Source organism: Gymnoscopelus microlampas (assembly GCF_963454915.1).
Source record: "Gymnoscopelus microlampas genome assembly, chromosome: 10".
NCBI classification, from domain to species: Eukaryota; Metazoa; Chordata; class Actinopteri; order Myctophiformes; family Myctophidae; genus Gymnoscopelus; species Gymnoscopelus microlampas.
The window spans coordinates 14375919-14391759 of NC_139947.1; the positions used below are offsets into that span (position 1 = coordinate 14375919).

Below are 15841 nucleotides of genomic sequence, written 5' to 3' on the forward strand. Positions count from 1 at the left end.
TTTCCCAACATTTCCAGTTTGTCTTTTGTCACGTTTCCAAAAACCACCAACAGGATGTTGCGGTGCAAATATCAGAAAGTCAGAAAAATTATTGACTTTGCACTTAAAAGTCCTTTATTGCCTATACGCTTGTCAATACTGAAAATTACAGAAATTAAGCCATAATGCTGTGTGTGTGAGAGAGAGAGAGAGAGAGAGAGAGAGAGAGAGAGAGAGCTCGGCAGTCAGGCTGGGCTGTGTGAGAGAGAGGGCTCGGCAGTCAGGCTGGGCTGTGAGAGAGAGAGGGCTCGGCAGTCAGGCTGGGCTGTGAGAGAGAGAGGGCTCGGCAGTCAGGCTGGGCTGTGAGAGAGAGAGGGCTCGGCAGTCAGGCTGGGCTGTGAGAGAGAGAGGGCTCGGCAGTCAGGCTGGGCTGTGAGAGAGAGAGGGCTCGGCAGTCAGGCTGGGCTGTGAGAGAGAGAGGGCTCGGCAGTCAGGCTGGGCTGTGAGAGAGAGAGGGCTCGGCAGTCAGGCTGGGCTGTGAGAGAGAGAGGGCTCGGCAGTCAGGCTGGGCTGTGAGAGAGAGGGGGCTCGGCAGTCAGGCTGGGCTGTGAGAGAGAGAGGGCTCGGCAGTCAGGCTGGGGCAAACCCTGCCTGACTGCCGAGCCCTCTCTCTCTCACAGGCAGAGAGAGAGAGGGTGCGCGGTTGGTTGACAGGTGGTTTCCTATAAAACCATTGACTTCAGTAGACTTGTACAGTTGCAGGTGAATAAGGCTGGGAAAGAGGCTAGATTATTATAGTCATCAAAACGAACATGGTATACCGTTGGTTCATCCTGGTTCGGGTAAATCTGGGTGTTTTTAATCTGCATTTTGGTTTCATCTCATTCAGAAGTCGTTTAATTCTACAACTGGACTGGACGTTATTTCCGCGTGGTGATAGCCCAGTCATCCAGATCTCTTTACAGACATTAACGTTACAGTAACTTTGCGATCTTACCGGAGTCTGGATCTCTGGAGTTTGATTATAGAGGAATGAAGAGGAGAGACATGGGTCTCAGACAGAGCCTGGCTGCAGCTGGTCCTGATCACTTTAATGTAAGTATATGAATTATTATAAAGCAGTGTTGTGTCCTATAAAACGTGAATGTTATTTTATAAATTGATGAAACAATTGAAAGGAATGAAGTTGTAAACGGGCCTGCAAAGTAACTAGGGAGACTGGGGTCAAAAGTAACACTATTTACATGTTCCTTCATAATTCACAGAATACTTGAAATATACTAGTCATCATTTGTTATAAAGAAACATATATATGTGCCCTAATTACTAATACAGTTCATCTAAGTTTAAATTGTTTTAGCCGTCATCTTAACTTTAGACAGCAGAAGGAAAATACTGTACATTCAAAAATGTACTGTTTTGAATCAGTTTTTGTTTGTCTGCTGAGATGAGATGATCATTCTATCCTTCTATAGGCAGAGAGAGGACCCTACTGAGCATGTGCAGAAGAAGTCTCATCCCTCTAGCTTGTTTCTAACTTGAGTGTGTTACATTTGCCCCCTGTTACTTTACTGACCCCATTCTCTACGTACTCCAAGTACTGTACTTAAGTACATGGTACTTTTACTTTTCTGGAGTATTTCCAATTTATACAATACTTTACTTACATGTCAGAGGAAAATATTGTACTTTTTACTCCTACAATTATTAGAAAACTTTAGTTATTAGTTACTTTGTAGATTTAGATACATTACCCACCTCAGCCCTATGTACATTTCGGCCATTTGAAAATAGCAGATCTACAAGCTCACAATGTGTTGCGACACATTGTGAGCTTGTAGATCTGCTACTTTCAAAAGATTTGTATACATTTGAAAAGTTGGGACATTCTGTATAATGAGTACTTTCTACTTTTGGTACTTTAAGTACATTTTGAAACCAATACTTTTGTACTTTTCAAGTACATTTTGAATCCCAGACTTTTACTTGTAACAGAGTAGCCTATTTCTACGTTGCAGTATTAATGCTTTTACTTAAGTAAAAAATTTGAGTACTGACTGGGTCTACTGGAGTGTTGGTGACAGCTATTGATAGCCTACTATCAGTTTTGGCAGAAAGATGCCAACTATGAAAAATCATCTCATCTCATTTAGGCTGTAGTGAATCCTGAAGTGAATAGCCTATCTGCAGATTCAGCGCCCTGCAGTCACAGTGGTGGTTACTGTCTTAAACGACCATAAAACAACAGTAACAACAGACTCTACCAGCCTTCAGTGGTGGAAAAAGTACTCAAATGTTTTACTTAAGTAAAAGTATATACTGCAATGTAGAAATACTCTGTTACAAGTAAAAGTCCGGAATTCAAAATGTACTTGAGTAAAAGTATAAAAGTATTTGCATAAAAATGTACTTAAAGTACCAAAAGTAAAAGTACTCATTATACAAAATGTCCCATTTCAAGTTTTCAAATGTATACAATCTTTTGAAAATAGCAGATCTATCTAGATATAGGGCTGAAGTAGCCTGACATTGGCCAGACTGATAACGTGGATTCCCTCTCACGTTCCCCCCCGGTATCAGTCTGGACTTCAGCCCATAGGGAGCGAGTGTGAGAAATCAGAAAATGATCGGGCCAATCAGTGACTGCGTTTGAACTGCTGTCCATACAACAGTGAAAAGCATCAAAATCATTTTCTGATTTCTCATACTCGCTCCCTATGGCCCTAAGTCCAGACTGATACCGGGGGGTTCACGTGAGAGTGAATCCACGTTATCAGTCTGGCTGCCAGGCTAGGGCTGAAGTGGTTACTGTATGTTTTGTAATAATAATCAAAATCTACAAAGTAACTAGTAACTAAAGTTTTCAAATAATTGTAGTGGAGTAAAAAGTAAAATATTTGCCTCTAAGATGTAGTGGAGTAGAAGTAAAAGTATTGGAAATTGGAAATATCTTTCCAATTTTGATAATTTAAAACCTATATAGAATATATTTTAAAGTAATATTTATTCAAGGAAGATCTAGGTTTAGGAGAGGTGGTGTGGCGCACTACCGCCCCCTATTGACGGGCCACCACCGAGTGGAGGAAAAAGTAGGCTTACTGAGTTGTCTTACCTTGATAACTTTGCCTTCTTCAGGCGTGGATCCTTTGATGTCACGGGTGCTGTGGGAGCCTCTCCCCTGCCCTATGTGACTGTATGTATTGTAATAATAATCAAAATCTACAAAGTAACTAAAGTCAAATAATTGTAGTGGAGTAAAAGTACGATATTTGCCTCTGAGATGTAGTGGAGTAAAAGTATTGGAAATTGGAAATAATCGAGTAAAGTACAAATACCTCAAAATTGTACTTAAGTACAGTACATGTACTTTCCACCACTGCCAGCCTTTACTAGCACCATAATACTGTGTTGATAATCTAGCACCTAGCCTACGTGGTTCCGTGTAAACTTGTGACTTTGTCACTTGTAGTGAGCGCGCGCACACAGACTGACTGACTGACTGACTGACCACTCACTCACTCACTCACTCACTCAACAGCTAGTCGCAAGTCACGTCACCTCTGTAATTTAATTCATGAATCCCAGGACCATTATCCATTCTCTTTTGGACTCCTTCAGGACATCTGACAGTAGCATATGACTCCTACAGACTACAGTACTTAACAGCTCACACATGGACCATGTGTGTGGTCAGTGTCTGTCAATCACAGGGCCCTGAGCGCAGACGCTGGTTGGCTCTTCCACTTTTTGGTTTCTGCAAAACCCAGCACTTGGGGTCAGATTGGTCTGCAGAAGACACATGATGATAATGTGAATTTACGCGACCGGGATGGTTTACCAGGCTACTTTACAGCTGTGAAACATGTCAATTGTTTGTGTGACATTTGCGTTGGTAACTTGCAGGCAAGTTGTCAAGAAATCAAGCGTGGCTTCATGCTGCAACACTTTTCTCAGCTATAATTTGTCAATTATTTTCATGCACTTGTGTGTTCACAGGATAGCTTCCGTGTGGTGGCTGCGTGTCGGGACCTTTCTTTAAGAGTGTACACATGGACAAAAGACCAGGACCGAGACCGAGATGAGGGGCGTCACTCCCTGAAGAGCCGATATCACTTACTGGGAGGTTCCCACACAATGTCCAGGTATAATACAGGAGGAGCACTGTGTCAACAGACAGGTTGATGTTAAAGTAGGGGTGCAACAGTTGATGGAAATAATCAATTTATCAATCGATTATTAAAAAAAGAATTGATAATCTAATAAAATAATCGGCTGATAATTGATCCCTGTCTTTGGGCATGTCATTATAGATATGTTTCAAAACCTTTTTGAAAAACTTTCAAGAATAGTGAAAATAGAAGATCAACATGTAATTGTAGGGTGAATGATACCAGAATTTCAAAGGTTACTGGCAGATATAAAGGGCTGGAAAGAAGCCAGAGGTTATGCAATTTATGTAACGACAACCGAGTTCAGTTGGGGATGAGTTTCATGTTTTTGAGTGCAAGGATGTTAGCATTATGAATTTTAGACAAAAATATCTGCCAAAGCCTAAAGTTATTTGTAAATTGGGTGCTTTTCTGAAAAACGTTCTTCCTCTGTTCAAATAATGCATAACTGCATAGTGGGAAATGATATTTCAGCCATGCCTTTTGCTACATCTGTACGAATATTGTTATGTCTATGTATGAATCTGTGCTCCATACCATGTGAACATGGTCTTGAGTTAAATAAATGATGATGATGAACAACAAAAAACACTGTTTTAAACCTTTCCCTGCTACTGGTGTCCTGTGTTCCAGGGGCTTCAGTCATGTGGCCTGTGACTACTCCAGCATTGTGGCCGTAGCAGAAGGCAACGATGGGAAAGATGTCCTGAAGGCTTACTCTTTCACATCCTGAAGACCAAAAGCACCTTGCACCCATAATGGCACTACTGACATATTGCACTGTCCACTAGCCTCGGAAACCCATGCTTTTTTTTATTGTTACAAAAGAAAAAAAGCCTGGGCGAACCATGCAGGAACGTATTCCTGCATTATGTATTATTAGCAACGTTTCATTACAAGACTTCTTCAGGCGTTTGATATGCTGAAACGTTGCTAATAAAATATAACCGTTTCTTTATTGAGCAAGTAGACGGAGTGAAAGTGATTTTTATTTTTCAGTGTGATGCTCCACGAACGCACCTGTCGCCAAATGATTTTGTTTTTGTTGAATACCAGAAATCCTATGTTTACAAAAACAAATTATCCTGGGTAGCATCATCATAAGAGGCCTTATGTTATGGAAAAGGTATGGAATAGATACTGTATTTTGTTTACATACTGTGAACTAAGATCTTCACTGGTTCAAGGGTAACCTACTGTACTATAAATAAACCTTTTGAAACTAAGGTATTCCATTGTTGTACATGCGTATAACCTAAGTCACAAGGCATATTGTATTGCAGCATTTATTCTGATGTGGTCCATTATAAACGGTGCTAAATATTGACAAAAGATATTACTGTGGCAAGATAGTTCTTATACATTGTGATGTTTCACATACCATGGAATTAAGATATTAAGTCTACACAAATCCATTATGTTTTAGGTTTAAAATATATATAATTTAATTTTACATAATATATTGTCGATGTCGGGCAGAAACCAAAACTGTTATAATGGAAAAAATAACCTCTGTTCCAGTGGATCTAATGAAATTATTTAGTCACAAGCTCTTGTTATTACTTTTAATTTGTCAAATATGTATACAACCCACAGACAGACTTAACCACTTTCAACCTGGCGTGCCTATTTTCCTTTTTTATTTGTTTAGTGCAACTCTTTCATATAACAGTAGAGTATGAATACGGACATTCATGAATGAAAAAAACTTTAAAAGATTGAGAATTGAGAGACATCGTCTCTGTCAGGTAGAAACCTCATACTGTATGTCCAAAACGTATTACTTTTCAGGATTCAAATTTAAAGTATCAGATCTACAAGCTCAAATCGAGCTTGTAGATCTGATACTTTTGTGTGACACTGTAGTATGATCGAGTAGGGCATTTACGGAAAAAAACACTAAAGGTTAGAATGTTGAGATAAAAGGTTTCTGCCTGAACAAGGGACGATATACGATATCTTTATATTTATAAAATGATCGTGACAACAAGGCACAAACAGACCCCCTCGTTACCCATTCAATCCGGGAACGCATATACTGTGGCATTTTAGATTTTTAGCTGTAACCATTATTTTATACTTTGGCTATTCAAAAATAGCAGATCTTCAAGCTTACGAGCTTACGACCCCCAGAAGCAAAGATTTGAATAAAAAATGTATATTCAAAGATTTGCACACATTTTCACGATTCCTTTTCTCCAAAAATAGCAGATCTACAAGCTCATAGCACGTGTCGCGCTAAGAGCTTGTAGATCTACTATTTTTTGAATAGCCAAAGAAATCTGAAAATGACAAAGATGCGTTCCCGGTCTTAATGGGTTAACAGGGCTCCACAAGGGTGATGCCCACACACAGCACGCTACATGTAGAAGTCCATTTACATTGGTTATGTTACAGTGAAGGCTGGCAACACTGCACTTTCGTCGTCCTCCACAGCGGCCGTCCATCTCATGTCCAGAAGGATGTACCTCAGGACTTCAGTCATAGTCTTGTACACATTCCTTCCATTCTCTGAGTTCTTCTCCAGCTGTGGAAAAAGACGTACATGGCATGTTCTCAGTCCCCACACACAGACAGGGCTTTGATCAGGAAGTTGTTGTTGAACAGTGTTTCTCAACGCTGGGGACCACCAGCAAATGGACCCCTTATGGGTCTGTAACTCTTTGACGAGTCCGTTTGGTTCCATTTGCACACACTCAGTGTTAAAGGGATAGTTCACCCAAAAAATGACCTATTTTCTATCAACACACGCCATGGAGCCTTGAATTAATGGAGATTTTTTTAGTTTTTGTCACATTCCCAAGCCAATAATTTGATGACCAGCGGAGACTCAATGGAGACTCTTTGAGTCTCCTCCACTAATAGGCTCTATGCACAGCAGCCATATTGGACAGAAATTGGGCCCCTTCCTCGCTTCCTTCACAGGTGTTACCAATGATACTAATGAAGGCTCTGTTCCATTTAGTGTAGCACAGTGGTTCTCAAACGTTTTAATTTCAAGGACCCCCATAACTCTGAGAGTGTACAAATGGAACCAAATGGACCCGGTCCATTTGGTTCCATTTGTACACTCTCAGAGTTACAGCCTCTCAAGGAACCATGAGGGTCCATGGACCACACTTTGAGACCCACTAGTATTTCTAGTGAGCCAACATGCACAATATCAGCACCCTGACTCTGTTTGACCAGAATGGAACAGAGCCTTCATTAGTATCATTGGTAACACCTGTGAAGGAAGTAAGAAGAGGCCCCATTTTTCTCCAAAATGGCTGCTGTGCATAGGAATGCGACAAAAACAAAAAAATCCCCATGAATTCAAGGCTCCATGGGGTGTGTAATTGATGGAAAAAAACTACTGTACACACTGTAGTTTTTCCTTACCCGAGTGAAAGCCTTGATGGTACGATCCAGGAAAGCGTTCTCTACCTCCGCTGGTATTTCCTGCATATGAGCCATACAGTCTAACAGGCAGATTAACGTCTGCTTTGGAGCCTTGGAAGAGATATGAAAGAGATGAAAATGATGAGATTTTGTACATGATTAGTTGGTGTTGGACGTTCCCTAGCTGCTTTGCCAAAGTAGAAAGTGGTTGGTTGAACTACCTAGTGGTGGAAAGTAAGTACTCAAGTACTGTACTTTTTGAGGAACTTTTGCTTTACTTGACTATTTCCAATTTTCAGTACTTTATATTTCTACTCCATTAGAGCTCCACTACAATAATTTGAAAAGTTTCTTATAACTACTTGAAGGGACATTTCACTTTCAAACATGTTTAGGGTAATTTTAACATCTACTCTGGCTTTCGTGAGCGCCCCAGACTTCTACCATAATGGTACTGCTAGCACATCTTCCACCAGTGGAACTACACTGACCTGGTCCAGAGTGTTGAGGACAGTGTGAGCCTCAGTGTTGTTGGGGTCCAGGGTCAGGGCAGCCTGCATGGAGATGACCGGCTCCTTCAGCTGCTCCAGCCACGACCACATCAGCCCAGTCAGCACGAATGGGTCCCTCTCTGAACACAGCTGCTGCTCCCATCCACCACCCAGGTTCAGCTCCGTCTGTACAAACACTCAACGTGAGACGACCCGAACAGCTGCTCTTTGAGCAAAACTAATTATATATTATTTTATATCGTCGATGTCTGGCAGAAACTACATTTTCAGCTTTTAATTTGTTCGTCATAAACCAGTGCTATTTAACACCCTTTACGTCTGTGTGTTGGTTAAAATAATATTGAACCAATGAAAAGTATTAAAAGGCGCTTCTGACAAAACCAGCTAACTCCATTGGATCCTCAAAGGGGGGTGGAGCTAGCTGGTTTTGCTGACTCCAGGCTCCACACACCCTTTGATCTCCAACCTCATTGTGAGCTTGGAGGTTCATTCAGCTGTTCTTATCAATGATGGACAAAACCTCCTAAAACGTTTTGTTTTGTTTTTTCATTTCCTGAAAAATTAACATCTTTGAGTTAGACACCAGAGATAAATTATATATTCCGGCATCACCATAATTTAATAGGGTAAGAGGTTCAGTCACCCGGGAGAGACTCGGAATAGAGTCGCTGCTCCATTACGTGGAAAGGAGACCGTTTCGGGCATCTAGTACGGATGCTTCCTGGGCGTCTCCCTAGGGACGTCCTAAGGGCACATCTTACTGGGAGGAGGCCTTGAGATCCCCCAGCATGAAGTGGCTAATTTGGCCCAGCTAAGGGAAGTCTGAAATTCTCTGCTGGAACTGTTGTCTCCATGACCCAACTCCAGATAAGCGGATGAAGATGGATGGATGCATGTATTATATATTTTATATATACCGTACAGTATATTTATAGCTAGTAGGGCTGTCCTCGACTAAGGACATTTCTTAGTCGGTTAGTTGATTTAATTGACAAATTGGTACAATTTGAGATCCCCCACACGCAATGATGCTAAAGTCCTCTTTAAATCTCTTACTTATACCGGTGCTCATAACTAATTCACAATGGAAAACAAGCACGGAATAGTTGATATGCTGTGACAAGCTCTTGGTTTGTGCTTGGTTAGGCTACTGGACAGAAAACCAGACAGCCACAACAGAGTGGCTCATATGGTAACCGGAACGGTCGGTTACAACAACCCTTTTTTTCCGCAGGGGACCACTCGCCCCACTTGGTGAGAACAGGTAACAGCCCCTAATATTAAGTTAGGACGTAGTTGGGCAAAACAACTGTTACAGCGACTGAGGCGCGCCGTCTGAACACTGCACGTTCGGCATGGCGACTCGCTCGCCTCATGCCTCTTTCAGCGGTGCCTCTCGTGGCTTACTGTAAGTCCGCTTCAGCCGGCTCAGCGCCGTTCAAGTTACGTCATCATCAATCATAAATCATGAACCCCCCCATAGTCTCGCTACCCCGTCAAACGTGGCCGACTGTTCCGAGGTCGGCAGATTTGTGTTGTTGGGGTTGGCGAAAGGGCCTACTCTGTGTGGAGTTTGCATGTTCTCCCCGTGTCTCCTAGGGTAGTTAATACCCTCACAAAAACATGTATTAATCCTGGTCGCTATACCACCTCCCCCATGACAGCCGGGGCGCCTGATGGAGGGGAAGGGAACTGGTTGGAATAACGTGTTCCTTCCACTCGCTAAGTCCTACCGGGGAAACTCCCCCTTGTCGGGTGACAAGAAGGTCGGTTGGCTCTCATGCATTGAAGGAGGCATGAGCTCGGCCCTGGGCTCCCTAGGCTGGTGGGGGGAGTGTAGCGCCCAGGATCACTTAGAAAATTGGCACCGGGTGAAAAAAGGGTTACAAAAATTGTGGGATTTGTGGGGAAAAAAAATAAGATTTGTGTTGTTGTACCGACCGTTCTTGTATTCATTCATATTAGCCGTGTGGTTGCAGCTAAAAACAACAAACGGACAAATTCTGGATTGACTGAGACCAAACTAACCGCTTAATGGACTCTGACACGACAGCCCTAGCTAATGGACGGGCGATTTGAAAACGCAGCATGTAGAGATGACGAGTGTGGATGAAGTTACCTGCCAGGTTAAGACGGCGCGTCTGTGCTGCTCCTCTCCGTCCAGGAACAGGTCCACGGCCAGAGCCTGGGCCACCAGGAGCCTCCGGGACTCCGCAGATAGCTCCGTCTGCAGGGTTATGAACGGCACCTCCGACTCCTCCGCTTCCACCGGACACGGCTTGTTCCCGTTCCTCTGCTCTTCCCTCAGCCTGGCCTTTTTCAAAGACGACTGGCTGCACTGCCTGATGGAGCTCTGCTTGTCGTTTGGCTTTGTCATTTTAATGTTCTCCCACAGCGAGCCCGTGGAGCAGCAGGAGGCGCCGCCCATCGACTGGTTCTGGGAGGAGACGCTAAAGGGCGTGTGAATGTTACTCTGCGACAGCGAGCCCAGAGGCTGAGCCAGCAAGTTGAGATCGGAGCCGAGTCGCTGGAGGTTGGAGTCGCTGTAGCACAGGCTCTTGTGGTGGTAGAAGATGGGCGGCTCGTTGAAGTGTCGGGGTAAGGTGGGAGAGCCCGGTAAGCGGGGCCGCATTTCGTCCGAGTTCTGGCGGCCAAAGTCGGGGCCCAGCTTTTCGACCATGCTCATGGTCATCTCTATGTCCTCGATGTCGGGGGCCTGCAGGACGTCTTCCTCGATGACCTGCCGGTTCTCCGCGATGTCTCTCAGCAGCCTGCAGACGAGCTGGAGGATCTTGGGCAGGTGCCTCAGCTGCCGCCGCTCGTAGCCGTGGAGCACGTGTCCCTGGCGGATCAGGTACTGGGACAGGGTGACCGGGTCGGCGGACCGGGGCGCCGCGCAGGAAAACACTCTCCTCAGGGGGACGAGGAACTGCACAAACTGCCTGACACACTGGAGCTGACCTCTGGTCTGGATGGAGTTGGGACGCTTGGCACGTACGTGAGAAATGGCCTGGTTGGCGGACATCCTGTTGGTGTAGGCCATGAAACATGCCAACAACACACCTGGATGGGGACGAGACAATCTTGTGTGTTAAATACTTTAGGTTAGACTAGACACCTTTACCTTATAATAATTCCTATAGATTCATAATCTGAAACTGTCTTTTTAAAGGGATAGTTCACCCCCAAAATGACTTTTTTCTATCGATTAGTCACCCCGTGGAGACTTGAATTCATGGATATTTTTTAGTTTTAGTTGGAACCGCTGCCTACCGATCCGCTGGTCATCAAATTATTGTTTGATATTAAAAAAAATGAATTCAAGTCTCCGTGGGGTGACTAATTTTAAGATTTTTTTGGGGTGAACTATCCCTTTAATATGTGTACCTGTCCTTCCTAGACCGGCATGACAGTGGACCGCTATCTTCCCCTCCTGCATTGCGAAGGCCATGACCTTCACCATATCCAGGACCCTGGTGAGGTTAGCCACTCCATAGTCAGCCCAGACGAAATTGTAGAAATAAACTGAAATGGTGAGAATGAAAGAATTAGATAAAAATAGTTTCCAGTATTACAGCACATTAACCTTAATTAAAACCGTGAAAACATCTGTGTCATTTTAGATTTTAGCTAAATATATAGCAACATAGGTTTTTCAGAAAACTCTTTAAAACAGTGGTTTGGAACAGTGGTTACCAAAAATAGCAGATCTACAAGCTCACAGTGTGTCACTTCGTGCAGCGCTGCGAGCTTGTACATCTGCTATTTTTGAAAATTTGTGAACAATCTTGAAAGTGTTTGAAAAAAGAAATTGGAATATTTTTTCTTTTGTTTTGCACAAATCTTCTCTTCTGGGGAGGTCCCCTGGCACAAAACATTTTCCGATGGGGGTAGATTCGTCTGGTCCAAGGCTAGGTCCGCGGCCAAATACATATCATTTTGGGGGGTCCTTGGCTCAAAAAAAGGCTTGAGAACTACTGATTTAGAATCAAATCAAACAGAACGGCAGATAAGTGTTTGCACAGCACTCACTGTCGTTCTCCATGAAGACCTCAGGCCGATAGGCAAAGCCACTGTCAGGCTCCAGAGGGTTTCCACAGCTAGCATGTTCCCCAGGTCTCTGGAGGTTGATGACGCTTTTTATACCGTTCCTTCACAGACACACAGATGGTCATAAACACATGGATGGATTAAAGCAAAAATAAAATCTCACCACTGAAAATGTCTGTATGACCAAGTAGTAATGTGTGATTTATGAAACAGTGTGAAAGGAACCTTAAACAATTAACACGATAATATTGTGTTAATTGTTAATTTTACATATTATGTAAAGTTATGATGCTTTTGTAATATTGTTCCTGCTGTAATACATATATGTACAGCCAACCAGGTGAAGAAATCACAGATTGAGGCTTTAACCTTTGTTTTTATATCAAATATACCAGACTATTAAGATTTTAGGAAAGATGCTTCTGAACATCTTAAAATAGCCGATCTACAAGCTCTCAATGCATCACAGACGCATTGAGAGCTTGTAGAATAGGCTATTTTCACTGCGTAACATGCTTCCATAGAAGACATTACATGCTAAACTTCTATAGAATCCAAATGACAGAAATCAGTCGTGAGAACTTTAATCCATGTAAACGAACACACTTTATTATAGTATTGCTATTGACATGATACTGTACCCTAATGCTCTGGAAGTTATCAAAGAACTTTGTAGAGAAAAAAAAGCTGTACCTTTTGAACTGATCAATGATGTTATATTTCTCAATGATTTCAGTGGAAGGTCTGGACGTTGCCAGAAGATAATCAGTAACCCTGAAATGACAGAAACATCATGAATAGGACGTCTCATAGATAAATATTAGTCCATCTCACTTGACACTAGAAGATGCAATAGTTAAAGCAGCACTTTGTAATGAATACATTTAAATGTTGTCCAATCTGTATGGTAGAGTATGTGAATACAATATAATTGGGGTGGTTGTATTTGGTTTCCCTGCTCTTCTATTGAGACATTTAGATCATGTCAAAGGTCATGTCTCACCTAGACACAGGATCTGACACGAAGTTTGACCTGATGGTCAAGATTGAATTTATCCCCTGAGCAAGCAGGCAGGCTCTATTAGCTCAATGGTATTAACCCATTTAGACCTGAAACGCATCTGTGTCACTTTAGATTTCTTTGGCTATTCAAAAATAGCAGATATACAAGCTCATAGCGCGGCACCGAGTGCCGCGCTATGAGCTTGTAGATCTGCTATCAAAAACCTGTTTAGGATTTAGAAACCATTTTAAAGAATCGCCTCAGGTCTTAATGGTATTAAAGAAAATCATCACCTGCGCAGGAAACCGCGTTCAAATCCGAAAGTTACATAGTGCAGCTTTAAACGTGTGCTTATGTAAAGTACTAATGAAGCTGAACGGGTTTACCAGGAGGAGTAGAGGCCTTTGATGGCCTGCTTGTCGTCACTCCAGTGGGCTGGGTTGTCATATTTGCAGGCCGGACCTCCACAGCCCATCGAGCATTGCATTTCTTCGGGGATGACATGGCGTATGAGCTCCCCCACCACCGTGTAATTGGCCCGGGGGGCCGTGACTGCAAAAGTACCCAGATATTTTACGTAAGTAAAAGTAGCAATACCACAATATAAACATACTCTGTTACAAGGAAAAGGCCTGTGTTCGAAATGTTACTTGAGTAAAAGTAAAAAAGTATTGGCATCAAAATATACGTAAAGTACCAAAATTAAAAGTACTAAAATGTTTGAAAATAGTAGATCTACAAGCTCACAACGCGTCGCATCGCGACACGCTGTGAGCTTGCAGATCGGCTATTTTCAAATAGCCTATGTATAATAAAGGGCTAAAGTGGTTAATGTATGTTTTAAAATATAATCATTTATATCTGCAAAGTAACTAAAGTTTTCAAATAATTGTAGTGGAGTAAAAGTACAATATTTGCTTCTGAGATGTAGTGGAGTAGAAGTATAAAGTAGTGAAAATTGGAAATACTCCAGTAAAGTAAAAGTACCTCAAAATTATACTTAATTACAGTACTTGAGTAAATGTACTTAGTTACTTTACACCACTGCTATGTACTATGAATTAACGTTAATCGCTGTATTTGTACAGAGGAAAATTATATGCATTTGAACAACCTTCTGTGTGATTTGCATAAGCTAGTGATTACCATAGTCACAAATAACCTTTGATAAGTGATAAATAAATGATATCTTCACTGGTGAGTTCTAATCCTTGGCTAGCACTATAGCCATATGTATCCTGACATATGAATTTAGCACTAGTCCTTAACAGTTGATATATTACTTCTTATTAGATTAACAGCTGCATTTTAACATCGTAAATCTGTGCCATCTTTACCAAAATCAATCAGGAATCCCCCTCTTGTCTTGGCATGGACTGCCATCTGTACGGTGGGTTGAGGTGACATCAACAGTCATAGCAGAGCCAGACGGTACACATAGCTGTGCTGTTGTACTTGCAGAACAAAAGATGGGCAATACCAGAGTTAACAAATTAAATGAAACACCTTCTTTGTGAAGGCTAGAACTTTCTATTACAATCAAAGGGTTTGTTTGAGAAACACAAATCTTGATAAAAATCAAAAACCAAGATACAAAAATCAACAAAATCAATCACACAGACATTTTTAATCTGCCATAATCCATTTGTAAGGATCAGTGTATAGGATCAGTCATGCTGAACCAACAGTTATGTCTCCTAGTCCTATCTCATTATAATCCACGACCACCACTCAGTCACACAAAATGATCTAATCCAATCCAATTACTTGCTGTAAGGAGGTCGCAGCCGCCATCCCCACCATGACACAAACGTGTCACTTTTCCAAAATGCTGTGACATGAACGTCCACTGCTGTGATGTCCTTTAGATTGCTTGTAAAGATGTCCCCCTCGCCTGCTGTGATTTGACTGTCCTCAGATTGTCCAACAGAATGATCGTAAGCATTCTGTACGCTCTGTCGTAATAACAATAATACATTATTATTACTCTCTGTTGTAACACAGAGAGTAATAATAGTAACACATCCAGGGATCTCACCAGGACCAAAAACTCATCCTTGTATTATAGCAAAAAGAAAAAAAATATTGTCTGTAGGTTGTTCCACTTGTCACACACAAGCACACACTGTAGCCTCACACTGTAGCCTACAGCAGCTCTGGGGTACAGTCACAGTTGGTCTATTTCTGACTCCTTCTGGATTAGTACACTAATCTTATTATCATGAATGTTAGTTCCCACTCCTCAACAAAAATACAATGTAAACGATGAGCACAGTACCGCCGAAGAAAACAAAACTATTGCATTACACTGTCATCTGCAGCATATTGTGTTATGGTATGTTGTGTATGGGGTTGTATAGGCCTGTGACTAGTCATGATAAAAGTATTATCACACCTTTAAGGATAATGTCTGATAATGACGCAGCAGTTCTATTTGTGTCATGAGTGGATGTAATGCGACGCTTCAATTGACTTCATTCAAGTTCTAATAATTTTGTCCAACGGAGGAGCCTCTGTAGCACAGGAATTAAGTGGTGAGAATCTGCTTGCTTTACTTAGAGCATGTTAAAGCTGATTAAGGTAAGGCTACCGAAGTACAGTCTTAAAGGGACATTTCACTTTCAAACATGTTTGGGGACATTTTGAGGTCTATTCTGGCTTTTGAGAACACCCTGGGTAGTTTTTAAGTTACTTGATTCAGTATTTAGATACTTGATATTCATTTTATCAGACACGCCCCCTTCCTA

The 15841-nt window shown here is 42.1% G+C and overlaps 2 protein-coding genes across 2 annotated transcripts; one reads left to right on the top strand and one right to left on the bottom strand.

Moving 5' to 3' along the window:
- Positions 1-758: 758 nt before the first annotated feature.
- LOC311052863 (uncharacterized protein) lies at positions 759-4917 on the top strand. Its single transcript, XM_084068096.1, has 3 exons — positions 759-1074; positions 3976-4121; positions 4782-4917. The coding sequence occupies exons 1-3, from the start codon at positions 1012-1014 to the stop codon at positions 4879-4881; spliced, it is 309 nt and encodes a 102-aa protein (XP_083924222.1). The 5' UTR covers positions 759-1011; the 3' UTR covers positions 4882-4917.
- A 1588-nt stretch (positions 4918-6505) lies between these two features.
- On the bottom strand, positions 6506-14550 carry ptpdc1b (protein tyrosine phosphatase domain containing 1b). The gene is made up of 9 exons (XM_084069960.1): positions 14432-14550; positions 13481-13646; positions 12785-12865; positions 12074-12192; positions 11429-11566; positions 10161-11104; positions 8021-8206; positions 7530-7640; positions 6506-6675 (listed from the first exon to the last, which is right to left on the bottom strand). Exons 1-9 carry the CDS (start codon positions 14499-14501, stop codon positions 6535-6537), a joined length of 1956 nt encoding a protein of 651 aa, XP_083926086.1. The 5' UTR covers positions 14502-14550; the 3' UTR covers positions 6506-6534.
- Positions 14551-15841: the final 1291 nt, after the last annotated feature.